The 27,094-nt window shown below is 48.4% G+C and overlaps 2 protein-coding genes and 1 long non-coding RNA gene across 3 annotated transcripts in view; 2 read left to right on the top strand and 1 right to left on the bottom strand.

Annotated features, from left to right (window-relative positions):
• Positions 1 to 27,094, bottom strand: part of LOC128313355 (uncharacterized) — a 57,998-nt gene that overhangs the window by 26,627 nt on the left and 4,277 nt on the right. The gene's annotated exons all lie outside the window — the stretch shown is intronic.
• Positions 7,530 to 11,615, top strand: LOC106972582 (keratin, type I cuticular Ha8-like). Its single transcript, XM_015069579.3, has 7 exons — positions 7,530 to 8,090; positions 8,283 to 8,365; positions 9,154 to 9,310; positions 9,696 to 9,857; positions 9,947 to 10,072; positions 10,520 to 10,740; positions 11,158 to 11,615. Exons 1-7 carry the CDS (start codon positions 7,599 to 7,601, stop codon positions 11,234 to 11,236), a joined length of 1,320 nt encoding a protein of 439 aa, XP_014925065.1. The 5' UTR covers positions 7,530 to 7,598; the 3' UTR covers positions 11,237 to 11,615.
• LOC113596309 (keratin, type I cuticular Ha8-like) lies at positions 19,437 to 27,087 on the top strand. Its single transcript, XM_053211465.1, has 7 exons — positions 19,437 to 19,924; positions 21,422 to 21,504; positions 22,470 to 22,626; positions 22,976 to 23,137; positions 23,227 to 23,352; positions 23,712 to 23,932; positions 24,679 to 27,087. The coding sequence occupies exons 1-7, from the start codon at positions 19,496 to 19,498 to the stop codon at positions 24,818 to 24,820; spliced, it is 1,320 nt and encodes a 439-aa protein (XP_053067440.1). The 5' UTR covers positions 19,437 to 19,495; the 3' UTR covers positions 24,821 to 27,087.

The following is a 27,094-nucleotide window of genomic DNA, read 5'->3' as shown; positions in this document are numbered from 1 at the left end:
TTTGCTCTCTTCCTCTTTGATGGTTAAACATTTGAATAGAACTGCACAATTTTTAAATTGAGGTTTAAAAAAATTTTTTTAAATGTTTATTTTTGAGAGAGAGAGAGACAGAGAGAGCATGAGCAGAAGGGCAGAGAGAGAGGGAGACACCGAATCCAAAGCAGGTTCCAGGCTCTGAGCTGTCAGCACAGAGCCCGACTTGGGGCTCAAACTCACGAACTGTGAGATTATGACCTGAGCCAAGGTTGGATGCTTCACCGACTGATCCACCCAGGTGCCCCCAAATGGAATTTTATATAGTGGTAGCTTCCTCCTGCCTGATGTTAAGTGCTGCCGCTTCTTCCTGAGAAGCTAATACCACTCTCTAGCATTCTTACATGGTAGGCATTGTAACTGCTTTTAAAATATGAAGTACTAAAGCTCACAGAGGTTAAACAGCTTGTCTAAAGATATGAGTTGGCAAGTGGCTGAGCCAGGACTCAGACCTAGATTGCTTGGCTACAAAGCAACTCTCATTATATCACTTACGTATTTATCCTCTGTTCCTTTGAGTGATTGAGCTGCCTTTTAAAGAGAGACCCTTCTTCCTCAAAAAACTAAAAATAGAATTATCATGTGATTCAGTAATTCCACTACTGGGTATTCACCCAAAGAAAATGAAAACACTGATTTGAAAAGATATATGCACCCCTAAGTTTATCGCAACATTATTTACCATAGCCAAGACATGGAAGCAGCCTAAATGTCCATCGATAGATGAATGGATGGAGATATTCCATATACAATGGAATATTGTTCAGTCATAAAAAGATTGAAATCTTTTTATTGCCATTTGCAACAACATGGATGGACCTAAAGGGTATAATGCTAAGTGAACTAAATCAGTCAGAGAAAGACAAATATTGTATGACTTCATTCATATGTGGAATTTAAGAAACAAAACAGATGAACAAAGGAAAAAAAAAAGACAAAAAATCAGACCCTTAAATACAGAGAATAAACCAGTGGTTGCCAGAAGGGAGATAGATGGGGAGGGGGGTGGTGAAATAGAGGCGATTAAGAGTACACTTATCATGATGAGCACTGAGTACTCTAAGAATTGTTGGATCACTATATTGTACACCTGAAACTAATATTACACCGTATGTTAACTATACTTGAATAAAAATACAAAATAAGAAGACCCTGCAATGTGAGACTTGGATGTCCCTATTTTTCACACTCAGGGTCACTGACAGTGTAATTTGGAAAGGGTCGCTGAAATCATGTCATTTGCTTGATCAGTTTAGTACAAACCTTACTGGACAGTGTATTGTTAGTTCCTGAACCAGCTAGTCTGCCCCCAGCTCACTGCTAACTCCTCCTGAATGCCTTGTCTGTGTTGAACATTTCATGGGTCAATGTCAGTATCTGAGAAGGGACAGAAGATGACTTTTGAGGGGAGAGTACATCATTAGCAGAGAAGGACTAATACCAGTACAACCAAAGCGACTGATGCTGTCATTAAATAATTCTATTCTTTTCCCAAAAGGACATGAGTTAAACACATAATTCAGTGTGATCTACTTTTGAATGCTCTGTAGGACTTTTCATAGAAATACATTCCTAGATGAAAACATGTCAACCTGATTTTGATTTGATTTAGGACTACAGGGTTTAGAAGTCAAGGATTTTTTATCATTGGAACAACAAGCTATTGTTTGGTTTCATATCACATTTGTTCGTTCATTCATTCATTCATTCATTCATTCAACACACACTTGCTGAGCATCACCATGCACTAGGCACTGTGGAGGGTAAAACTGGGTATGATTTGCTCCATAGCTGATCTCATTTGGTTCTTTCTTTCATGTTTACATTGACTGGGTATTTTGTGTGAGTCAGATGCCGTGTTGGAAATTACAGAGATGAACAAGATAGTCAAGCAACTGAGCCACCCAGGTGCCCCCAGAGACGAACAAGACAAAAGTAATAAGTCAAAATCCTTGCTTGCAAGGGTCTTCTGCATAAGCCAACAACAAAGCACACTACCAGGACGTAAACTGAGGATTCAGTATGAGTGGAAGCTTTCACTTGAAGGCAGCTCTTGAGCTGAAAAATATGAACTCCCAGGGATGGATTTGACCTTCAGAATGTTTCAGAATTAGGGTATTTAATAATGGATTGTCAATGTGCAAAATAAAGCAGAGTTGTCAATATTTCCCTATTTTTATTGCATAAAATCTGTGAAGTGGGCCAAGTAAATAATTCTATAATGACTTACTCAGAATTTCATATTTTCCCGACTTCCTAAATCATCTACTCTACAAGTTTCTACAATTGCATTTTCCTCCTTTTCATTCAGCACACCTTTGCCCCAGGACTGTCTCCAGCCAGATCAGGGAGAGATTTATTAGCATCACATCCACAAGATGTGGTCCCCTGAGAAGCTCAGAGGAATGGACTCCTACATTGAGGGGAAATCCACAAATTTTGGGGGGCACAGAACAAAGGAGATGGCTCCTAATCCAGTGCCTTAGGGACCTCATCAGCCAGAATCAAAGATGAAGCTGTGGGGCTATGGAGAGCTGAACTCTGGGACAGGGCACATCTGAACCCAACTGGCTCAGCACAAAAGACATAGGCCCCTGAAAGGGGAAATGGAGCCCAAGTGTGTCCAAACTCTCACAAAATACCAAGCATTTTTATTTTTGTTTGTAGAAGGTCTTCTTTAAAAAAGCCTAGCTTACAGAAATTATACACATAGAACACACATCCTGCAAAAACTTGAAAAGAAGTTAAGGCTACACTAAACCAATAGCCCTCCTCCACAAATTAGTTTCCATATGTATACAAGGGAAGGGGGGGGAGGTATTGTGAGGTTCTAACAGATGATTCTCACTGTATTTTTCACTGTACACCGGGGACCTTCTAGTAGCTATAGCCCAAGCAGCACTCAGTGATTTGGGAGAGGGATGGCAGAGTAGAAGGCAGGGAAGAAGGTTTTGAGTCTCACGAGTCCAAGCCCTGAGCTGACCAGAGAATGGACTTGGATGAGATGAGTAAGGGGAAATGTCCTGCCCTCTGGTTAGAGGAAGGCACGCTGGGATCAGGGAATGAAAAGGAGGGGAAGGGAAGAGAATTTAGATGCTGGTGGGTCCTGCTTGCCCTACCCCTTCTCCTGGGCTGGGATACAGAGTCAAGGGCAGGAGGATAATAGGTTCAGGATGTAGGAGCAGAGGGCATATGTCCTCCCTTTCCCAGGTAGAATGTGGAGAGGCACCAAGACCCCAGGGGAGTCTGGACAGAAGGTCCTGAGAAAAAAATCATAGACTATCCTGAGACCCGGGGTCCTCAGGAGGACCACGTGGGTCCTCCTGCCCAGTTCTCGGCTGCCAGAGCTCCCCAGTGGGTCTCTGTGGCCGTGTGGATGGAAGCAAATGCCAAGGGCTGAGCCCTGCCCACTTCCTGTCTCCCAACATCCTGGAGGAAAGGCCTTTGGCACTTGGGATGACCTCTTGGAAAGGGGTCCTCAAGATGACTGAGATTAAGGTTCTGCTACCTGGTGTAGTGTGGGATGAAGATTAAAAGTACAATTTGGTTTAAGTATAAGAAAATAAAGGTATATATTTTTCACACCTGACTTTATGGTCTGAGATTCATTTTTGCTATAAATGTAAGCTCAGATATGTCCCCCTTTGGGTAAATATAAAAAGTAGCATACTGGGTATCTTGTTGTGCATTTTGCCTTTTCTTCACTGAAAATTCCATTGTAGTTGTCATTTCTATGGTAGTATATATCTATGTCTACGTCTATATCTATGACTACATCTAGATCTAGATCTAGATCTGTGTCTATATCTACCTTAGTATCTGTGATGGCTACAAGCTTTTCACTATATTCATGCACTACAATTTGCTTAACCAGGCTTCTTTTGGTAGGCGTTTCATTTTCTCTTCGGTCTGCTATGACTCCCCAGATATTGCCATAAATATTCTTATTATCCTTGTACGCGTGTAAGTGCGTCTGTGGGATAAATTCCTGGAAGTGGAATTATCGGGTCACGGGGTAGGTGCAATTGTCATTTGCATAGATATTGCTAAACTGCCTTGAAGAGGCTGCATGTTTCACCCCCCACCCCAACAGTGTTTGACGATGCCTGTTTTCTTACACCTTGCCAACATTGTGCCACTAGCCTTTTTGATCTTTGTTAATTTAACTTAAATAGGTACAAAATGGTAATTTAATAAGCATTTTTGAATTGTAAATGGTGTGAGCATCTAGACCCGTGATTAAAAGCCACTTGAAAAAAAAACAGCCAACACTTATTTAGTGTTTACCGTGCCACGTGCTGGCCATTATTTTCAATGATTTACAGAGATCAAATTCTTTAATGGTTAAAACAAATCTGTGGGCTAGGTGCTATTACTGCCTCCGTTTTGCGTGTGCAGAAACCACAGCACAGTGAGGTCAAGCCATCAGGCCAAGTTTTCACAGCTAGTAAATGGTGGAACCAGAATCTGAATCCAGGCAGGCTGACCCCAGAGTTCTTGGCCTTGACCATGCTACTATGCTGCATTAAAGGGCTTTGTCATGGGCCCAGGTAAGACATAAATAAGGGCAAATGTGCTGCCCTAGAATGTGGATAAGGGAAGCCTGCCATCAACGCAGGAGGGAGAAGAGAAGGACAATTATTTTGTCAGCTAGTCTCTGATGACCCGGAGACCTGGGACAGAAATAAAGCCGACTGATAATAATAAACACATTTAAAATCAGACTAAAGATTCCCAAATAATCATATTATTAAATGCCACTTAATAGAGAAGACCTCAGCAGTGTTGCCTCTATTTCAAAGTCTCTAGAGCTGGACGTTTGAGATCACAAAGCTCCGTGAGGGTGTCCTTTCTGGAAGCCCCGTCTCCTGGCCCAGAGTGTCTGAGGGTGTCGCAGGCACAGCTGTGCCAGGATGGACCACCTGTTGTGGTTTGCCAACTTCTTCCGGGTGTACACAGTGCACACTGCGTGGGGACAGCACCTGCTTCCTTAGACAACTTCAGAGTCACCCTTTTGCAACAGATAAGGTAGCTGTAGATCAGACCCCAACCCCGTGGGCTGCTCCGAGTTCACTGCTTTCTCTTTCACTCTGAGTTGCCTCAGTAGGTCCCATCACCATGGCATTGAATGGTGCTGTTCCAGACCCAGTGTCCTACCCCCCACCTTGAAGACGGACTCAACTCCAAAACTTTTATTCCTAAAGAGAGATGAGGTGGCCCCTATGAATGAAGGAGGGGCTGCAGGACTTCCTCCCTCTTCACCCCTCAGCGCCGGGACCTCCCTTCATGCAGTCTGGCTCTCACGTTGTTCTTTGGGGCCAGCGACTCTTTACGGGGAGCGAAGGAGGCGGTCTGGGGTGTCAAGAATGGGCTCCTCCTCAGTGACACAGCGGAGTGCATCTCAAACACCTGCCTCATGCTTTCCACTTACTGCCAGTTCTTTGATAGGGAAGAAATTGGCAGAACCCACTTCTCTACAGAGTCACAGACGGGCATCAGTGTCATGCAAAACACCTTGCTGAGCCCAAGCCAGGGCTTTACAGAGAGGTGTCAGGGCGTCAAAACTTCAGCTGTGGAGCCTAAGAAGTAACAAACCGCGGGTGTTCTGAGATGGAAGGAACCATAATTTTAGTTGATGGAACAAATCCTCCCAGGGGGTAGGGTCAAAACATGGAGCCTATTTAGCAAATCAAAGGAAACAGTTTTAATGGTCCAATTCTCTGGATTATAGTGATGCTCTGTGATGAGGCAAGAGGGAACTAAAGGGGTGTTTGAAGATGGAATATATGCAGATTGCACCCAGAGGCCTCTGAAGGATGGGATGGTTTGGCCTCGTGAGGTCTCCTAATTTATGGTGTTTGTAAGGGGATTATTCATTGGTGACCTCAGGGTAACTGGCACTGACCCTAGAGTGGGTTTTCTTTTTGGGAAGAATTCCAGATCCCTTTATTTCTTTTTGAGAGAATTCTAAGAGTCCAGGTTTCACCAATACTCAACATCCTCCCATTTGGTTTTCTCGGGGCTGCTTGTTCTTGAATTTTGCTTAGAGAAGAGACCTACTTATACTTTTCTGAGGTCTTCCTCCATTAGATCTCCCTCAGTCCTTCGGTCCCAACACTCCGCAGGGGCACCTCCTGAGCCGGTTGCCTTGGTCCCTTGGCTCTAATGAAAATCTCTGGGATTTGAGGTCTATTTTAGACTCTTGATTTTTGAGTATAATTTTTCTATGTGCATTTTGTTGTTCTCCCTGCTCTATGTCTAAATATCTTCCTTTGCTGGAACACAAGGACCCTCAGATATTTTATTTCTTTTCACGTCAGCTTCTCGTCCAACTACTAAGCCTTCTGCATCCCCCTGAGCAACAACACAGGCAGTACACAGGTCGTTCTAACTGGGGGTCATGGTGGGTTGGAAAGAGAATGAATGGGCTTTGCAGACCAAATCGAGCCCTTGCCAATTTATTTCTCTGTGAATCAGAAGATGGACTTTAGTTACCTCATCTGCACACTGAGGCCACCAAGAGCTACATCACAGGTAGTAAGGGTTCAATAGGAAAGAACACCTAATAATAATAGCAATATATACCTACGTCCCCATAAATTTTGGTTTTTAAACTTTTGAGATACCCCTTGAGCTCTGGGCCCAGTTCCCTTTTCTGCATCAAATAAGAGTTTTTATTTTATTTTATTTTTATCAGTAGCTTCTCTCTAGATACATCCTTGATCAGGACCATGGATCCTCTGTCTTTCACTAACCCCCGTTGATCTATGGTTCTCATTCAAGTTAAAGATATCCTGAGATTTCTGGGGAACTGTTTTTTCCTGAGGAATAGGGACCCCTGCATGTTCAAGAATTGGCACACTGCCTGAGTTCAAGGGAATGTTCAGGAAACATGCTCAACAAGTGAATGACTGAAAGCTGATACTGACTAGTCAACCAAAACTTAGCCAGCACTAATGTTTCGGGATGCATTGATGCTTTAAAGCTTCTCAAGAAGAGTATGTAGTGTAAAGGATAGAAGAGAGAAGAAAGGGGACCTCACAATAATCAATATCTGTAGACTTCCCAGTTTTATAAAGTGGTGTTTTCTCTTCAGAGGAAACGCTGGGTGAGTCTAAATGCTGGTGATGGATTCACTGTCCCTCCTGTCATACAGATCACTGACTGAAAGATTCAATCCTTGAGTGAGGCTATATCCACAGACAGACTGGCTCAGTCCAGCAAAAAGGCATCTGGAAGTTGAATTAACTGCTGGTGATTGTTGAGTAGAAATATACATCTTTGATCTTTCATCAACCGACAACCTGATATCAAACAGCAAGGGGCATGTCAAATTCATCAACATTCCTTTAATGAGGCGAGGAACTCTTAATGGTAAACCAACAGCTGAGTAACAGGATGACAGTACAACAGTAGGTAGAGAATCAAGGTGCTGAGGTCAAAGCATTGAGCCAACACCCACCTGGGATGGGGTATAAAAGGCCTAGCAGGGAAAGGGGTTGTCACACTCAGTGGCTCGGCCTTCACAGCTGCTCTGAAGCTCCTGTGCTACCTCAGCCCACACCATGACCTCCTGCTACATCAGCTCATCCCGCTGTCTGGGCAGCACTCAGATGCCCGAAGCTGCAAATGTCTGCGGTTCCTGCATTGACGTTGGGGGCCAGCCTGGGGCAGAGGCCAAGGCTGCCTCCCTGTGCCTCTCCGCCACCCTGGCACATGCCAACAGGATGCCTGTGGGGACAACTCCTCTGGGCCGACCCAGCCTCTGTGTGCCCTATAGCTGCCAAACCGCTTGCCCCTTGCCAGGGACCCGTGACATTCCCGGCAACATCGGAGTGTGTGAGAACTATGGGGAAGGTGCCCCGAACGGCCACGAGAAGGTGACCATGCAGTTCCTGAACGACCGCCTGGCCAACTACCTGGAGAAGGTGCGTCAGCTGGAGAGGGAGAACGCGGAGCTGGAGACCAAGATCCGAGAGTCGAGCAAATGCCACGAGTCCAGCGTGTGTCCAGACTACCAGTCGTACTTCCGGACCATCGAGGAGCTCCAGCAGAAGGTGAGGTCTGAAGTAGCCTGGGGTATGCTGTGTCTGAGGAAGGTGGAAGGGCATGGCAGTCAAAGGGCCATTGAAGACTCAAGGGTGTTTGTGCTCTTGGGTTCTCTTGAGCATGAGCGTAGATGTCACCCATAGAGCTGGAGCCCAGAGTATGATGTTTTGTGCATGAACTGTCTTCCTGGTTTTCCACAGATCCTGTGCAGCAAGGCTGAGAATACCAGGCTGGTAACTCAAATTGACAATGCTAAGCTGGCTGCCGATGACTTTAGAATCAAGTAAGTAGGGCTGGAAGAAGGCTCAGATTGACTCCTCTTCTATTTTATTTCTAGGTGCCCATCATGGTACTGGCCCAAAGTAGATGTTAAAAAGTGGTTACTGACTAGAACCTACAAATGGTTGAAAGTGAACAAAAGCATTGAAACAAAATGAGGAAGAATCATCTAGATGGGTCAGGTCCTATGTCATTTTCTCCCCATCTAGAAGATAAGGTTTTGTGTTATAGCCAGAAACAAAATCAAATCATTGCAAGAATAAACTTTCAGTTCATTGGTCATTGACAGATTCACTGACTCTTCACTAAATTTATGAGTGGGAAGAATTGTCACTATAGCTTTTTGGTATCAAGAGTTGCAACTGAATGAATGAGAAAGGCATAAAAATCATCTGAAATAATTAATCCAAGGGGTAAACTAGAAAACTGTAGGTCCAGAAGGCTTACTTTCAAGCTATTCTTTTTCCTAGCTAAATGACTCCTTTATAGCAGAATGAATACTGCGTTAATTTGACAACTTAGGGTGAATCCATGTATCTACTATTAACCAAGATATACGATCCTGGATACTCCATTTATTCTCTCTGAGCCACAGTTTCCCATGTAGTTCCATCCAGTGGGCATAATGATATTTCTTCCAACAATGAGTTCTGTAGGTACAGGATCCAACACAGTGAATGTTGATTAACCAAGGAAATGAGGATCCAAGTTGGTGAAGGAAATGGAAACTGGGGGCAGCTGAAAGGGGCTGTCCTTGTCATCCTGCTGACCTTTCATCTCCTGTCCTGGAAGGCACGAGAGTGAGCTGTCCCTACGCCAGGTGGTGGAGGCGGACATGTGTGGGATGCACAAGCTCCTGGATGACCTGAGCCTGGCCAAGGCCGACCTGGAGGCCCAGCAGGAGTCCCTGAAGGAGGAGATGCTCTGCCTCAAGAGCAACCACGAGCAGGTCTGGGCTTGGGGCTGCAGACCCATGGGAGAGGGCACTGAGCAGAGAAGGGAGCACCGCCCACCCTGTGGCTGTAGGATTAGAAGCCAGGCTCAGCTGGCATCAGGATGAGGGGTTGATCTGGGTGTGGGAGTCAGGCTGACTCTGTAGGACATAGCAGAGGTGGTGGGGCCGGCGGAGGGGTTCTTTGTCTCTAAAGGTTTGCCTTGTGAATTTAAGAAGGCGACCCACTGGGCTCTTCCCAGTGGATTCTGGACAAGATCTTTCACATCGTGTGCAAGTGGGCTCACCCCTCATGCTGCTCATCAGAGAAGGGGTTCAGGTGCCATCTGCTCTGTCCAAAGCCCTTTCCTCACTCAGAGTGTTGGTCCTTCTGTGCCCACAGGAAGTCCACATCCTGAGGGGCCAGCTGGGGGACAAGCTCCAGATTAAGCTGGACGCGGAGCCCACCGTGGACCTGAGCAGGGTGCTGGACGAGATGCGGTGCCACTACGAGGCCATGATGCAGACCGGCCGCAATGACGTGGAGCAGTGGTTCCAAGATCAGGTGAGGGTGCCGCCTCGGAATAGGGAGGGCCCCCCGGCTTCCACCTGGGCAGGGGGGTGATGTGATGTCTGTGTGCACTTGTGCTTCAGTCCGAGAGCATCAGCAAGCAGGACATGTCCTGCTCCAAGGAGCTGCAGTGCTGCCAGTCGGAGATCCTGGAGCTGAGGCGCACAGTGAACGCCCTGGAGGTGGAGCTTCAGGCCCAGCACAGCCTGGTACGGTCTTCTGCCCTCACCGTGCTGCTGGTGCCACAGGCCACGGCCTGGCAGCAGCGTGTCTTAGAAGTCCCACTCATCAGTCCCACTAACAATCAGAACTCAGGGGCTGGGTCCCTCTCTCCCTGGGGGAGATGCCTCGCCATCAAGGTTGGTTTGACCCCCAAAACTGGTTCTTTAAAAAGCCAACTCCACTTCCTTTACAATAAAGGGTGGCGATTCAGGCTCTCATTCTACAAGACATCACTGGGTGTCTACTTGGTCAGGTACTGGGAATACAGGGATGAACACTTCCTCCAGGTAGAATTTTGTGAAAAGTCGTGGTGATATGGGCAGCGATTTCTCCAGAGTTCTGGGCATGTCCTATGACATGGTGAGGTTGGCCATGATTCCTACTGCTGAATTTTGGGACACCTCGGTCTCTTACCCGGTTATTTGCCACTACAGAAGGACTGTCTGCAGAACTCCCTGTGTGAGTCGGATGCACGCTTCGGCACCGAGCTGGCCCAGATGCAGATCCTGATCCGCGACGTGGAGGAGCAGCTGTCTGAGATCCGGGCTGACCTGGAGCGACAGAACCAGGAGTACCAGGTGCTGCTGGACGTCAAGGCCCGGCTGGAGAGCGAGATTGCCACGTACCGGAAACTTCTGGAGAGCGAGGATTGCAAGTACGTGTGATCGAGTCAATTTTTCACCAAGGCACATACCTGACTATAAAGCAGTTCCTCACAGATAACTGACATGGTTGTGGAAGGAGATCTCAGCACGGAGAGCAAGCCTCCCTGTCCACACTGGCTTAGTGATGCACTCAACTCTCCTGGTGTATGTGGATTGCACTGTGGATTGACTGTTACATAAACTATAGCTGGTTCCTAAGCCAAGTCCCCCTAGAGGACTCTTGGACACGGAGAGACACAGATGGCACTGGAAGAGGAACTACTCACACAGATTTCATTGCATTCTGTGACTTGGTGGCAGACTTGTCTTTTGTCCATTTTGGTCTTGCCTCTTCCGTGCATCACGGAGACATCTTTGTACTCCCTGTTTCTAACTCTTTCTCTCTCTCTCTCTCTCTCTCCCTGCAGACTCCCCATCAATCCCTGCTCTACGGCTGCTGCCTGTGTCCTTCATCCAAGCTGTGTCCCAGCCACCTGCCCTCTCTAAGCAAGTGGCCTCGGTGCTGAGAAGTGATTCTGAAGGTCTGAGTGCTGGTGCAGGAGGTCAAGGCTGGTTGTACCCAGGCTAGGATTGCCTTCACCTGCTCATTAGCCTTCCTTCCAGGAAGACTGAACTCACTGGAGGCATGTTCACTGAATCAGAGCATAACAGAAACTTCTAAGCCATGGCTCCCTGTGTGTCCCCACACCGCATCCGCCCCTCCCCTCCCCATCCAATGCTATCATTGTCTTTCACTTAAGCTATCATTTGATCCCAGTACCTCTTCTGGGATTTGCCTTCTAGTCCCATGCTTCAGAGTCTCCTAAGATGTAATTGGGTTCCTGTATGAAACGGTCAATAAATCTCCTTCCTGTATTAAGTGCTACGTTTCTCGTGCTTGGCAATGTATACAGTGTGATAAACAACTCTGGCCCTCAAGACCTTGGGTGATCCTTGGCCCCGGCATGTCTTGTCACTGCCAGGATCTTCCACTGGGGCACTGGGGTCTTAGCCTCTGGATGAAAGCCCTTTGCTGTCATTCGATTTACCTTGCCCATCGATCTCTATGGGCTGGTGAAAGGAAGACATGTTGGTTGCCAAGGTTGAATTCCTTCAGAACAGCTCAGAACTAACATGTCCCTGCCGTGCTTTTGGCATCTTTAGCGTCTTGGTATTTTGTCCAAGAGCAAAATCACACAACTTAGAGTTCCGATCTAGCCAAAGGGAGGTCATGCTGAGAACTGCCCTGGCCAGGTTGCCAAGTTTTTATTTTTTATTTTTCTCTCATTCAAACTGGCTCCTGTGTGGAGGCACGGAATTACTACCTGCTCTCTTAGCTTGGGTACTCAGGACAGTTGTCTGGGTCCTGGGCATATTTCCCTCCCAAGAGAGGTGTCCTTGTCTATTTGCTGTTGCCTTTGGGGTGCTGAAGGTGAGGAGCACAGTAGGCATGAATCTGCCTCTTGGACATGGCTCTGACCCAGGCCCAGGTGGGTCACCGTCAGACACGGTGGAAGACCACCCAAGAGATGATGTGCCTTCTTTGCTGTGCTACTCAATTTAGCTTCTGGAATGTGCTGAGCATGCCCAGAATGAAGCTCTCAGGTTTCGGCTCACCTGCGGAACCTGGTCCCAAGATCAATGCAAATTCGGATCTTCTGCCTAGTAGCACAGTATGGTGGGAAGGGCACTTGCTCTGGAGTTGGGCAGATCTGGGCTCAAATGCCACCCTTTGTGACACCAGTTAAGTGAAGTCACCGGGCCATGACACTCTCTTGAGACTCACTCTTCAGTTGTAAGGTTAGAAAGATTCTATTTTCCTTCACCGTTGCTGAGGGATAATCCATACAATGCTCCTGGCACAGAGAAGGTGGATATTGGTTTATGGGACTCCCTGGGAACCGGCAGGGATAATCTTTCCCTCTTAGAAGGAAAGAGGGACTAAGGAGGTGGTAGCAAAACCCATTAGCAGTATCAGGGGCCATGTATTTCTGAGTTGGTGGCCTAGAAGTTTGACCACCCTCCTTGTCCACTTATAAGCAATAATAAATAAATAAATAATAAAATCAATCACTGTTGTTATTGGAGCTTAGTTTTTCACTCCAAGTGTCCTAACCAACATTAAAAAAAAAAGCATTCTTTGGGCCGTCAGAGGACAAAAATGTCCAAATGTCCAGTGGGCTCTGTGGGCTTTCTTCTAACAAATACCTCACAAGAATCTTATGTTTTAAGGAGTAGCCATACGTTTTCATGCAACAGCGCCATGAAAATCGGGCCTTGTCCCTCTGCTAGCCTGACCAGGCTAAGTGTGGGACTCCCGAAGCTCCTGGGTGTGGCAAGAAAGGCAATTCAGATGCAGGATGGGTGCTGCAGGCAAGGGAGGCTGGCAGGTGTCTATCCAGCCTGGCCCAGGGCACCTGGACAAGGCGGTTTTACCCTCATCCGTAATTATGGCCTGAGGGCTCAGGGCGCCCTCTGGTGCCCAAACCCGGGCACTCACAGAGTGACTCCCATCTCTGCACCTTCCCCTCGGCGGCGTTCTGGCCCCTACATCTCGCTATCCTCCCAGATTGGACCGACAGCCTAGATGCACTATTAGGCTTTGCTGTGGTCACAATAATTTCAACCAGGTTGACTGATTATTTTTCTTCCCCTGAGACTCTGACTTGGGACCGGATCCGGTTCTGAGCCACCTGGTAAAGTACTGAGCCCATTGGTTTTCGGATTATCACCCCTGCACTACCAGTGTGCTGGTTTGTAATATTTCCTTCCAGGCTTCACCTATGACACCAGGCAGGCCTCTGCAGGCCCCTGTACTCATTGCCTGTTTTGTTTTGTTTGTTGTTTTTTTCACTCAAATGCCATTTCTCCCAAATGCCAGGAAAGTGGAAGGAGTAAGGGTGGCCCGCTGCCGTCCTCAGGGGCAGATGCTGCCATCACTGAGCGAGCTCGGGGGAAGGGCCCACACTTCTGCTCCTGGAAGCCAAGAATATCGAGGTGGAATTCTGGACTTTCCGGAACAGGAGCATTTTTTATTTAGGCACCAATTTTCGTGTGTTGTGGTCCACGATGTATGATACCTAAGGCTCCACCTCGTCACACCTGCATCATCCTCCTTACAAAGAACGAAATCAAATTCGCCCCTTCTGAGGACCACTTATAATAATCTTCACGAGCTCATCTTGTCTTTGTCTTTCTCCACCTAATTTAGTGTTTCTCAACTTTTTTCTCATCCATGCCTTCTCATTTGACACATATTAAAAAAAAGCCCTCTGGGGCTCCTGGGTGGCTCAGTCGGTTGAGCGTCTGACTTTGGCTCAGGTCATGATCTCGCAGTTCATGAGTTCGAGCCCCACATCCAGCTCTGTGCTGACAGCTCGGAGCCTGGAGCCTGCTTTGGAGTCTGTGTCTCCCCCTCTCTCTGCCCCTGCCCCACTCATGCTCTGTCTCTCTCTGTCTCTCAAAAATGAATAAATGTTAAAAAAAATCCCTCACTTTGGGGTGCCTGGGTGGTTCAGGTGCTTAAGTGTCCGACTTCTGCTCAGGTCATGACCTTGTGGTTCGCAAGTTTGAGCCTGACATCAGGCTGTCTGCTGTCAGTGCAGAGCCCTCTTTGGGTCCTCTTCTCCCTCTCTCCCTGCCCCTCCTCCACTTGTGTTCTCTCTCTCTCTCTCTCTCTCAAAAATAAACATTTTTTTTCAAAGATAAGTGTTAAAAAAAGAAATCCCTCACTTGTCACTTAATGTTGTTTTAGCTTTCAAAAATATAAATACGGAACTCAATCATGGCCAAATGCTCATTTCAAATACAGGTTGTATTTGTTTTTAAGTGACACTCCCTCTAGCCAAATTATCTTCCTTGCCACCTCCCCTCTAGTGGGGGGCGGGGGGAGGAGGGAACCCTCCTTTTGAGAATTGCTGCCCTGTTCAGGTATGAGCCTCTGGGCTAACTCAACAGCCCTACCTGCTTGCCAGGTGTAAGAAGAAAACTTAGCGGCTCAGGAGAGTTTCTCAGTGAGTTCAAGCAATTCAGGTCTTGGATCTCCTGGTGGACAGTCCCACTTGGCTATATTTCACATTCTCCAAACTTCACTTCAGCCTCTCCCCCTTGAGCCTACTCTTTGCCTTGACTTCTGGCTCCCTTTCCCAGCACATTATTGTTCCAGGAGCCCAGGGACCACAAGAGCACTTATGGTGTCCCTCCTTCCTTTGACCCCCATATACAGCAAATCACTCAGCCTCATGGACTCTTTCGGCAGAATCTTCTTGTAACACCTCTGCCTCCCATCTCTTCCTACCTGTCGACACTGCTGGGGCGGGATTTGGATTCCATCATGTGCTGCCCGGGGTCTCGTAAGAGCCTTCTCCTCTTCTGTCTGCCCCGTCTCTTCTGTGCCACCTTTATGCCGCACACACCACCAGCCTTTCACTCTCTTGCTTAATGGTTCCAGAGTGTGCATTTTGTATCAGGTGCTGCAGTACTTACTAGAGAGCCCACAAAATCGAGATTCAGCGTTCCCATCACATGGGTGCTTACTGGGTACTACTTTTCCTAAACTGCTACTTTGGTCATCTCTCTTGTCTGCCCAAAACTTTCCAGAGGACTCTGTTCTGTCTCCCCATATATTTCTAGCTCTTTGGACGAGGGTGCAGCCCAGAGGAGGACGGCACCTGTTTGTTGCATGAACGGAGTGGATGGAATGGGTGTCTGGGCTCCTGGCTGGGAGCCACAGCTTGGGCTTGAGCGTCTGGCCGACCTGAGCTAATGTTTCATGGACTTCCTCTTCTACTTTTGTGAGCTCAGACAGGTTACCTAACCACTCTGAGCTTTTTCTTATTCTACAGTGGTACATTGGTAACTACTTTTCAGTGTGGTTGAAAGGATTAAAGCACCAGGTACAATACGGTGTAGCACATAGTAGGTGGTCAAATGTGATAGTTCATATCAACTCTGGATATATAAGGGTGTGTGTGTGTGTGTGTGTGTGAGAGAGAGAGAGAGAGAGAGAGATGAAATCCTGTGTAAGTGCCAAGCCAGAATCCCAGCACCTAGTAATGTTAAAGTGTATCACTTCACTTGACCTTCATCTGTCCTCTACAGACATTGTTTCATGTGGGCTTACCACTGGTTTAACAAACACTATATGGGTTTCCCCTTTTGTCCCTCCCTTCTCCGGTCTTAGATGTCCTTGCAAAACAAACCTCTATGAAGAAGAGTAAACCAGGAAGAAAGCAAACAGAACTTGCTTATTATATTGAGGAAAACATACGCGCTCACGTATCTGAAATGTGCCCCAACATCCGTGCACAAATGTTCCGCAAAAATACCATTTTGCTACATTGTGCTTCGTTTACATAGGATGACAAACACCATGAGGCTCCTCTTTCCCTGAGAGCAGAAGTCCTGTTCTCAAAGTGTGCTCCCCAGATCCCAGAGTCCGTATCACCCGGGAACTTGTTAGCAATGCAGACTCTCGCGCCTGACTCCAAACCTACTGAATCAGAAACTCTGGCGCGGAGCCTGGCAATCTGCATTTTTGCAAGCCCACTGGATGATTCTGATGTGGCCTAAAGTTTGAGAATCACCTGTGTAGAAGTTATGAAGATATAAGGCGACCACATTTTTAGCGTAAATGAGCACACATTTCAGTTTCATAGGGTTTAAAAATGCGGTTTGACTCTGCAAGGTGTACGTTTTTGTGTCATTCAAGGTGGTTTCTTTCCAGGAGGGCCTCTGTTGGCTGCACATTTACATTCCCAAGCTTGCACCCCTGCTTCTCCAGAGCCCACCACACGTGTCTCTGCTTCTGAGTGTGTACCTGTGCTTACCTCTTTTTTCTAGAAAATCCTCTCTCTCCTTCCTCTGCCTGTCCAAATCTTATCTATCTTTGAAGCTCCAGATAAAGTCTCTTTGATGTCAGCCCCTCACCCCAGCTCTCTCTGTGACTTCTCTTTCTTCTGAGTGACATGACCTATTTCTCCTTCTGCTCTGCGATTTTTGCGACGGGAATTTGTCTGATTCAGCCCTGACGTCCTCGTGGTGCCTTGAGAGGGCTTTGAATATTGGAGCGTATACGAATACTGGATCCCTTGGAGTAGCTCACTGGGACAAGTTCACGGATGGTGGTGAACCCTGCCTTGGTGAATACTGCCCATATCTCTACAAGGAGTAGTTAAGAGGGAGTGTCCTCATGGGTCTTGCTGATCGTATATGGGACTGGCTGGTGGCTGGGTGGATATCATGGTTGAAGAGTTGGTGGCACCAGCACACTCCACACAAGATTCCTGGGCAAGAAGATTTGCTGGGCCATCTGCTGGCAGCCTCTTAATTCCTGCTCATCCAAAATTCCATTCTAGAGCCTTCATTTAAGAGTGGTAGAGACTCCATGGAATGTATTCAGAGGGATGTACTCCGGATGGTGAGGGGGATCAGAACCATTTGTCATAAAGAGCTGCAGGTCAGCCATTGTGGCAGAATGATTGGATTTATCCTGCATGGGACACCATGGATAGAGCTAGAAAGTAAATTAAAGGACAGACTCTTTGACTTACTTGCTAACATACCACCAGCATCCAGCATCAGAGCCTGTCTGGCAGAGAATGGGTACTCACTCAATATTTGTTGAATGAATGAAGGAAGAAACGAAAGCAATGGACATAAATAGCATGGAGGTAGATAGGTTTCTGCAGAAAGGACTTTCTAATAGTCCCCTATGTTGTAAGCCCCTGAAGACAAAGCTGGCTGCTATTTATCTCTTGACCCCAGTGTCTTGCACAAAGCCTGGGAAACTGTGGGCCACAGGGGCCCAGTTGGCCAATGATGGGATAGACCTTCTGGAGAGTGGTGGACTGGATGCTGAGTTGGGAGGTTATCAGAAGGGATTCAATGCCAAAGGCCCCTAGACTAGAGGACTTTGAGATCCCTTTCGGCTCAGATTCCATGTTTTAGAGCCACCTAAAACACGTACTGCTTCTTCAAGGGCCCTCCTGGTGAATGCATTCATCTTCGGAATGGGGTCAAAGCGTCTTCATTAGCATAGCCTGGAAGCTGGCAGGCTGCCCTTTTCCAGGGCTTACTGAACAACCGGCCACTGACTTATTTAGGAATAGAGGAGGCCATAAACCTTCTGATGCTCTGAGTGTGTCTGAAGATTAAGGAAATTTAAATTTATTCTAGAGTCTGCTAAGTAATGGACAATCAAGGTACGTGCATTTCTTTGAAATGTACAAAGTTTCAAAAGATGAAAGATCAAAGTTCTTGAGTGTGTATCTTCTTAAACAAGGTGAAGAGGGAGTCAGTCGGTGGGATGACCAGTGTCTTACAAGGGAAGATGCCAGAAAAGAGGAGGAGGTGCCTGAGAACAGACACCATAAAGTGCTAATCACTGCCCGCCTTAATTAGTCTATAGACTCTAATACACAAAAACATAATTTTGTTTCTTGGGATCACAGATTACCCCGTTTCATTCATGATTTTTTTTCCCACTTCCAAAACTACTTATCTGTTTCACGCCTGCACAGGGAAAGTTTTAATTCCCACATCAGCTTGATAGGTTGTATTTTCGTCTTAATTCAGTTTAAAATACTTTAATTTCTCATTTGATGTCTCCCTTGACCCATGGGTAATTAAAAAGTGTCTATTCAGTTTCCAAACACCAAAATCAATTTGGAAGTTAGGTTTCTTTTTCATTGTTCTGGCCCGGTGTTGTTCTCCAATGTTTATACAGGAAACTTTCATCTCTCTTCTGTTACTTTGCTTTGAAAGGAGCGTGGATATTTATTTTCCCTCATATTTGAGGAGACTCAGCTTCCAGGGGCAGATTCCTACCTTTGATTTACCTTTACCTGAAGACTATATATGGGATGGTCCTGGCATTCAAGGCTTCCCACAACCTGGACTAAATGCAACTTTCCAGTGCTGGCAAATGTGTGTTCATTATAAGATCAGCATAGCTAGACTATTTTCCATTTCCCAGACTTGTTTGATTCTGTTCATTTTGGTCTCTATGTGAGATGCTGTCTCCCTCAACCCCTCCTGGAAACCATGATCAGAAACACAGTTTAAATGTTCCCTGTTCCATGAAGTCTTTCTGGTCACTCAGTGTTTTCTCTTCCTAAAATCTATGCAACTTTTTTTTTTTTTTTAACACCCTCTCTTATTGCCTTTATAATATTAAGGTCATTTACTTTCTTATTCCCCTTACTAAAAATCTAACCCCCTCCCTCCAAGCAAGCTAAGCCATGTCCCACATTGGACACTCCATACACATCCACTGAAACAAACTAATTGTGATTTGATTTTCTTTCCTCAATGTGCCTGATTACTATCTTAGACTTTGCCATGATGGGAACATTTGGAGGCAGGAAAAGAATATAGAATGGGAGAGACTTTGGGGGGATATTGGGAGTCTCTGGGTCTTGATGATCTCACAGAGATAAGCTGACTGAGGGGAAAGGGACATAAACCACAGAATGCGGGCCACTTGGAGAAGACCTCGTTTTCTCTGTATTCTAGGACCCTGCAGTGAGGGGGAAGCTTCCTGTGTGGGTGAAGGCCTCTTTCATGAGCTCATTAACTCTTTATGAGAGACAAAATCACTGACTAATAGAGTGATTGTATGAGAATCAATATAAATATTAATGAGGAAAATGCCTATTTTCTTGCACCAACACCCACTACAAGCCTATATAAGTTCTGGAGGAGAAGGAAGGCTTCATCTTTAAGCAAATTCAACTGCGGGCAAAGCACGAGCCTGGCCTATACACCATGACTTCTACTCATTGTGATTCTCTCCTCAGTGGACAGGTTTCAGAGCCCACGGCTGCCTCCCTGTGCCTCTCCGCCACCCTGGCACATGCCAACCGGGTGCGTGTGGGGGCAACGCCTCTGGGCCGACCCAGCCTCTGTGTGCCCTACAGCTGTCAAACCGCTTGCCCCTTGCCAGGGACCCGCGACATTCCCGGCAACATCGGAGTGTGTGAGAACTATGGGGAAGGCACCCCGATTGGCCACGAGAAGGTGACCATGCAGTTCCTGAACGACCGCCTGGCCAACTACCTGGAGAAGGTGCGTCAGCTGGAGAGGGAGAACGCGGAGCTGGAGACCAAGATCCGAGAGTCGAGCAAATGCCATGAGTCCAGCGTGTGTCCAGACTACCAGTCGTACTTCCGGACCATCGAGGAGCTCCAGCAGAAGGTGAGGTCTGTGGTGCTCCAGGTCAGGGGTTGGTAAACTATGTCCCCATTTGCCCTACTGACTGATTTTGTAAATAAAGTTTTATTGGTACACAGCCATGCTCATTCATTAATGCATTGTATATGGCTGCTTTTGTGCTATAATGGCAGAGTTGAGTAGTTGTGACAGAGATTCATGGCCTTCAAAGCCTTAAATATTTACTGTTTTGCCCTTTACAGAAAAAGATTACTGACACTTGCATAGAATTTTGAGGGCCTGGATTGACAGTGGAAACAGCCATAGCTGAAATTTCTTTCTTTCTTTCTTTCTTTCTTTCTTTCTTTCTTTCTTTCTTTCTTTCTTCCTTTCTTCCTTTCTTCCTTTCTTCTTTCTTTTTCTCTCTTTCTCTCTCTCTTTCTTTCTTTCTTTCTTTCTTTTTCTTTCTTCTTTTCTCTCTCTCTCTCTCTCTCTTTCTTTCTTCTTTTTTCTTTCTTTCTTTCTTCCTTTTTCTTTTTTTCTTGTTGATTGTGGGAAGAGAATCTCTTGAGTGGAGGTGAATGGGAACATGTAAAAGACGAGATGTAGGATTTGGCTCTCCAGGATTTATGTTTGCTTAGTCTCAGTCCTTACAAATCTAACATTGTAGTTGCAAAAGCAGTGCAATGTGATTTCTGGCATGGCACAAGGTAGAATGTTGTAATGTCCTTCATGAGCCAGTATATGGCCATTCAGTAGCATTGGTCTCTTCTGCATATCTGCTGTCCCCTTTGTAGGTCAATGCAATGCTTCTTAAGAGCCTACATCTTAGTTTTGGAGATGGGGAGACAAAGAATGTCAGAATAGGGGCCAAAAAACCTGGCTAGATTCACAGAAGACCCTTGGGGAGGTTGGCCAACCAACATGAGGGACTTCTTAAGAACAGGTTCCCTGGGGCGCCTGGGTGGCTCAGTCGGTTAAGCGTCTGGCGTTGGCTCAGGTCACGATCTTGCAGTTTGTGGGTTTGAGCCCCATGTTGGGCTCTGTGCTGACAGCTCAGAGCCTGGAGCCTGCCTTGGATTCTGTGTCTCCCTCTCTCTGCCCCTTCCCTGCTCATGCTCTGTCTCTCTCTGTCTCTCAAAAATAAATAAACATTAAAAAATTATGTATAGAAAAAAAGAACAGGTCCCCCTTTATGTAAACCTTTCATATCCAGCCCATTGTTCCGTGGCCTAGATTTCAGATCTTGTTTATATCAGGGGAAGCATCACAGCTGGAGAAATAAAATTGAGTCTCTGTCAAATGTTCGGTTTGCTACTCCTTTCTATCTCCCAGTTTCTTTGGCCGTACGCCTTCAGCCTCCGCCAAGCATCTTCTTGCACACCACCCCCCGTCCTGCACCACACCAGGATCTCTTACGTGTTGGGAGTTTGCGCTGTCCCAAGGTGATGCTGTGAATCTTTGCCAATGGAACGTCTTTTGACCTGAGGCCATTGATGGTTCTGGAGGTAGTGAATTACTGAGCCTGCTTTCTCTCCCCAGATCCTGTGCATCAAATCTGAGAACAACAAGCTGGTTGTGCAAATAGACAACGCCAAGCTGGCTGCAGATGATTTCAGGACCAAGTGAGTTGGGGTAGGGCACGCAGAGGGAGGAGCCAGGGGCCTCCCTGACTTCTTCGGTCTTGTGATGCGGCCGGCGTCAGAGACGTAATTGACCAAGATCCCAGACCGACAGTTACAGCAGGAGAAAACACAGAGCCTTATGCCTGAGACTTTGAAAGAACACCCACCCTGCTCCTCAGTTGTTTCGCTTTTACAGTTCACAACTGTTGCGAAGGCATCTTGCTGCTACTGTTGCAAGAACCTGGGGAGGCAGGCAGAGCAGTGGTGGCCTCATCTTTGTGAGGATACAGAAGCACAGGGCCCTGAAGCGACCTGCCTGAAGTCATGTGGCTCCTGAGTGCTAGAACTGGAGCTTGGCCCCGCATTCCCTACCCCGAGGCCATTTCCTACCAAATTCTGATGCCTCCGGGAGGATGTTTCCACACTGCAGCCCGACCAATTTGTAAGCACTAGTAACTCATGACAGAAATCATGCTTCAGTCTATGATGGGAGGCATGTGAAGATCAAAAGGTTTATGCCACCTGAGAAGGTCCAACCTGGGAATAGGAAGGGGCATTGTGTTTTACTCTTTTTTTTTTTTTTTTCAGGGCCCTTTAGAAGTCTCACTCCTCTGGAGCTAAAGAAAGCCATTTCCATCCTCCTATTTTGGCATTTGGCTTCTAATCCGAGAGAGAACCCAGGTTCTGTCTCAGTAGGGGACGGGGACGAGGAGGGTCTGCAGGGGTCACCTGGCGTGGCAACTGCCTGGTGTGATTCGGCTGCCTCCCCTTTGGCCACCAGCCCACCCTGGCACTCTCAGTACCGGCCACTCTGCCAGGCTTGTCCTAGGTGCTCAGGGTCACATGCATGGGGAACACCCATTGCTGGCCGGGCTGGGCGTGTAGCCACATAGGAAATGTCGACTGCCAGTGTCCTGGGGCCCCTCTGCTCTCTAACCTTGATTTCTGTACGTGCCCTGCTAAAGGTACCAGACGGAGCACTCCCTCCGCCAGCTGGGGGAGGCCGACGTCTGCGGCCTGCGCAGGGCCCTGGACGACCTCACACTCGCCAAGTGTGACCTGGAGGCGCAGCTGGAGTCCCTGAAGGAGGAGCTGCTCTGCCTGAAGAAGAACCACGAGCAGGTGCATGGCCTTTTGCGTGAGACTTTCTGGGGGTGGGGGGGGGGGAATTCACGCTCATTTGGGGGAAGAAATAAAGCTCTTCGTCCTGCTCAGGATGGAAGTTCTGCAGGCTCTGCCTCATGGTTAAGCCTCACGAGCTACAGAGGTGAGCTCCTGCTTTGGTGGGGGCCCGCTCTTCCTCCGCAGCCTCTACGAGTTGTGGGGCTGGTGCCGTAGGTGACTCTGCCTCGGAGGGGCACAGGGAAATCACTGGGGGGCGGGGGAGGGACAGGAAGTGGGGGACGAGGCTTTGGGTGGAGGGCAGTGGGGGGGGTCCCACGAATGGGATGTCCTCCTCCTGTGCCCACAGGAAGTCCACATCCTGAGGGGCCAGCTGGGGGACAAGCTCCAGATTAAGCTGGACGCGGAGCCCACCGTGGACCTGAGCAGGGTGCTGGACGAGATGCGGTGCCACTACGAGGCCATGATGCAGACCGGTCGCAACGACGTGGAGCAGTGGTTCCGAGATCAGGTGAGGGCGCCGCCTTGGAGCAGGGAGGGCCCCCCGGCTTCCACCTGGGCAGGGGGGTGATGTGATGTCTCTGTGCCCTTGTGCTTCAGTCCGAGAGCATCAGCAAGCAGGACATGTCCTGCTCCGAGGAGCTGCAGTGCTGCCAGTCGGAGATCCTGGAGCTGAGGCGCACGGTGAAGGCCTTGGAGGTGGAGCTTCAGGCCCAGCACACGCTGGTGAGCCCCTCTGTACGCCTGGCAGACCCGGCTTGGCTCCCACGCCCAAGGGCACTTCCGGGTCAGGACGTGCCTCCCTTGAATACAGACCAGGACACGGCTCAAACCTTGACTTTCTCATAGATGTGGAGGCTGAGGGCATGAACATTCACCCAGGGGAGAGAGGCTCTGCAAACTTCTCCTGAGGGTCTCCAGTGACGAGCAATAGCACGATGTTCATTCTTCCAGCTGATGGCCTGCTAATGGGACCCAGAATGTTCTCTGGGCCTGGGCAGTGCCTTGGGGTGTCAAGGTCTTACCGAAGAGGCTGAGGGCTGCATTCCGTGACTTCCCACCTGCTTCCCCCTTTTGTGTTACAGAAGGACTGTCTGCAGAACTCCCTGTGTGAGTCGGATGCACGCTTCGGCACCGAGCTGGCCCAGATGCAGATCCTGATCCGCGACGTGGAGGAGCAGCTGTCTGAGATCCGGGCTGACCTGGAGCGGCAGAACCAGGAGTACCAGGTGCTGCTGGATGTCAAGGCCCGGCTGGAGGGCGAGATCAACACGTACCGGAAACTTCTGGAGAGCGAGGATCGCAAGTACGTGCCCTGACGTTCGTGTCAATGTCGGGTGTGAAAGCAGAGGTCTCTCATGGGAGTGATTTGAAAGGAGGAGCAGCATTGCCGACCACATCTCTGGGGACAGACTTGGTACCCGGTAAACCTGGTGAGCTGCCTGGATGTGGAGGAGGGCCCGTGGGGACTTTTCGGCTCACGCCTTCCATTTTGCTGACCACGTTCCCAGATGCCAGTCACTGCCACGGGGGAGGGGGAGAGGTGCTGACATACTGGAGAGCTCAGTGCATTTAGGTTTTGCTAAACTCCCTGGAGGAAGTATTCCGGTAACAGGGAATCTTCATACTCAACGTTAAAATATATTGCTAAGGGCACTTGCAGCCATTGTCTCATTTTGTCCTTCCATTGCACTGTGAGAAAGTTAAGGGGGCTACACACTCCCCTTTAAGCAATAAAGGACAAGGCTACGGGCTGTGTGTAAATCTGGAGGGCAGCTGACGCCCAGCCTGCTCTCGCCCGGCCAGCCTTTCTGCCTTTCTCCGCCGTGTTCCTTCGCCTGTGGCAGGAAGCTCAGGTTTTGCACGTGGCCCCCTGAGCTCCCATCCCAGCTCCACAGTGGGCTCCAACCACATCACTACCCTGTCTTTAGGCCTGGCAGGACCTCTGAGCTCTAAAATCCCTTTTGGCGTTTCCGATGCTAAAGCGCATACTTTTTGTCTTTCATGCCCCGTCTCACGCCAATGTTTGAAACACCTTTTCTTTCTCCGTAGGCTGCCTTGCAACCCTTGTGCAACCCCGGCCTCCAGGAAGCCCTGCCCGGCCCCTGTGGCCTCTGGGTCCTGCTCTCCCTGCCTTTCCGGGCCTCCTCCTCCTCGGGCCTCCTGTGCCTCCCACTCATCGTCTCGATGCTGACTGCTGACGTTCCCCTCAGCTTGAGGGATCGGGGGATGGGGAATGTCTGCAGCCCCGCCGGCCCCCTTCTGCGGGCCTGCCCCCTCCCCCAGCCCCTACCCTCCCGGGTCTTGCCCCTTCAGCCTGGCCCGGCTGCAGACTGACGACGCCAGGCAGCGCTTCTCAGCTGATGGGCTGTCCGGTCCGGCGGCTCAGCCCTCGCCCCTGGATTTGTGCTTCCTCTCTCCTCTCTTCTGTGGCCTCACAGTCTGAGATGTGGTAGGGAAACTTTTTGCTAATAAACTTCAGTTCCGCAGCACGAAGAGCCCAGGGCCTGTAGCCAAGGTCTCCACGCCGTGCCAAGAGGTGTCCTGGAGCCCGCTGATGGAAGCAGGGGCTGGGGCTCCCTCACCGGAGGGCTTCTGGGAGATGGCAAAGCCAGCAAGGACTGCAGTGGAAAACAGGACTGCGGCAGAATGGCACAGTTGAGAGACACCCAGCTGTATCTGGGTATCTAAAGCCTGATTCACAGAGCTTTAAAATACACACAACAGATATCGCCCCTCGCCTTCCACCTCTTGTCAGGATGAAGCCTCTGGTCCTTGTGCAAAGGAAAAGCTCAGGTTCGAGGTTCTGCCCAGACCCCCTAGAAGACTCCATTTAAAGTTAGCTTTTGTGCTCACATGCCCATGGGGAGCATGCCCTTGGTGAGGCTTTATGAATCTTGGGATGCAGCGTCCCACACAAACCCTGCAAAGAGGGGAGCAGCGGGTGGCTGAATCAAGACTTGAGCTCTGGTTTCTTTGAATCAGGCCCAAACCCTGCACTCTGAAAGCTTTGAAAGGAAAAAGATTAAACACGAGGGCATTTAGGGTGGCGGATCTAAGAGTAGAGTCCCCCAGTTTACCTGGGGACTTTTAGGAAAGGCAAATTTTTGGACCCCACCTCAGACTTTCTGAATAAGCAGTCCAGTTTCTTGAGCCTTCCAGATGATTCTATGTACACTCAAATTTGAGAACCACTGGGTTAGGGGGTTTATTTTGGGACTGAGCCCCTTACAGGCCAGGTATATCCCAGGAGGAGTTGGCCACAGGCTCCTGATAGAGCCCATGTGTGAGGAAGGCTTCATCCGATCAAGATCGTGACTTTCCCCTCCATGCTGTGAAATGCTGAATGTGTTAAATGATGGCAATTTCTGAGCCTGTTAGGCTATCAGTTGAGAAAAGGCCAAACTGACCCATCCAAGCTCCCCCACAGGTTCCACCAGAAAGCCCTTGGGCAGCTGCCTGGCTCGGGTCTTCTGGGCAGTAGACACATGAACCAGAAGCTCCATGTTTAGGCAGCCATGGCCAGGAACAGCGTGTCTCCAGAAAGCAGTGTCAGAGCTGGCCAAAGTTGGGAAGCAGTGAGCTCCCCATCACTGGAGGCATTCAAACAGGGCCCTTACAGCCACTTTGTGGGGACGTTGAGAGGTTACTCAGGTATCTGATGGGGCTGGATGAGATGGTTGCAGAGGGTCTTCTAGCCCCAAATTCTATGACTTCCTGCGGGCTAGGTCTTATTCATCAGTGAGATTATAGATGTTAAAGTGGAGCTGGTTCTTATCTTCCCTCTGCTGCCTGAGCAATTTGCATCAGAGTAGCCTGTTGAGAAATTTACAAAGTCCAGCCCATCTCAGTGCAGAAGGGACCACAGTCCCAAGCCCCAAGGGCCGAGAGATCTTAAGCCAGGGGCTGGTTGGTGTGCCTCCAACTGCTGTCAAGTCCAGAATCCTACCTGTTGGCCACTGTCTGTGTGGACAGGACTGATTTGCCTGGGAGGCATCAGGACTTCCATCATAGGGAATCTGGAAGGGTCAGAGGTGGTCACACGCTTTCCTCTCTTCCCCTCTACTGGGCCTCTGCTCTTTCTCCCAAGTTGTACAGCATATAGGTGACACATCTCTGAGGGTAGGTCCCAATAAGAAAAAAACCAGTCTTGATAAGTCTTAATTTAGCACCTGGCCCAAATGCCTTCACCACTTCCTTTGTACTTAAATAGCTCCTTTCATCCAATAAGTTCAAAGCTGTCTAACAAAATAAACCCACTTATTCCTGCATCAAGACAGGGTAGGTAAGCATTGTTCTTCCCTTTTAAGGAGAGGGAGAGGAGGTGAGTCATTGAGGGACTGAGTGGTTGAGGGATTCGTCAGGTGACATGAAATGAGTCAGTGATGCCCCAGGTAATTGACCTGTGTTTGTTAAGTTCACATCCCTGTCATTTATAATTAAAAGATGAGCTTTGATGAGACATTGT

Source organism: Acinonyx jubatus, chromosome E1 (assembly GCF_027475565.1).
Source record: "Acinonyx jubatus isolate Ajub_Pintada_27869175 chromosome E1, VMU_Ajub_asm_v1.0, whole genome shotgun sequence".
NCBI lineage: Eukaryota > Metazoa > Chordata > Mammalia > Carnivora > Felidae > Acinonyx > Acinonyx jubatus.
This window is presented reverse-complemented; position numbering and strand designations above follow the sequence as displayed.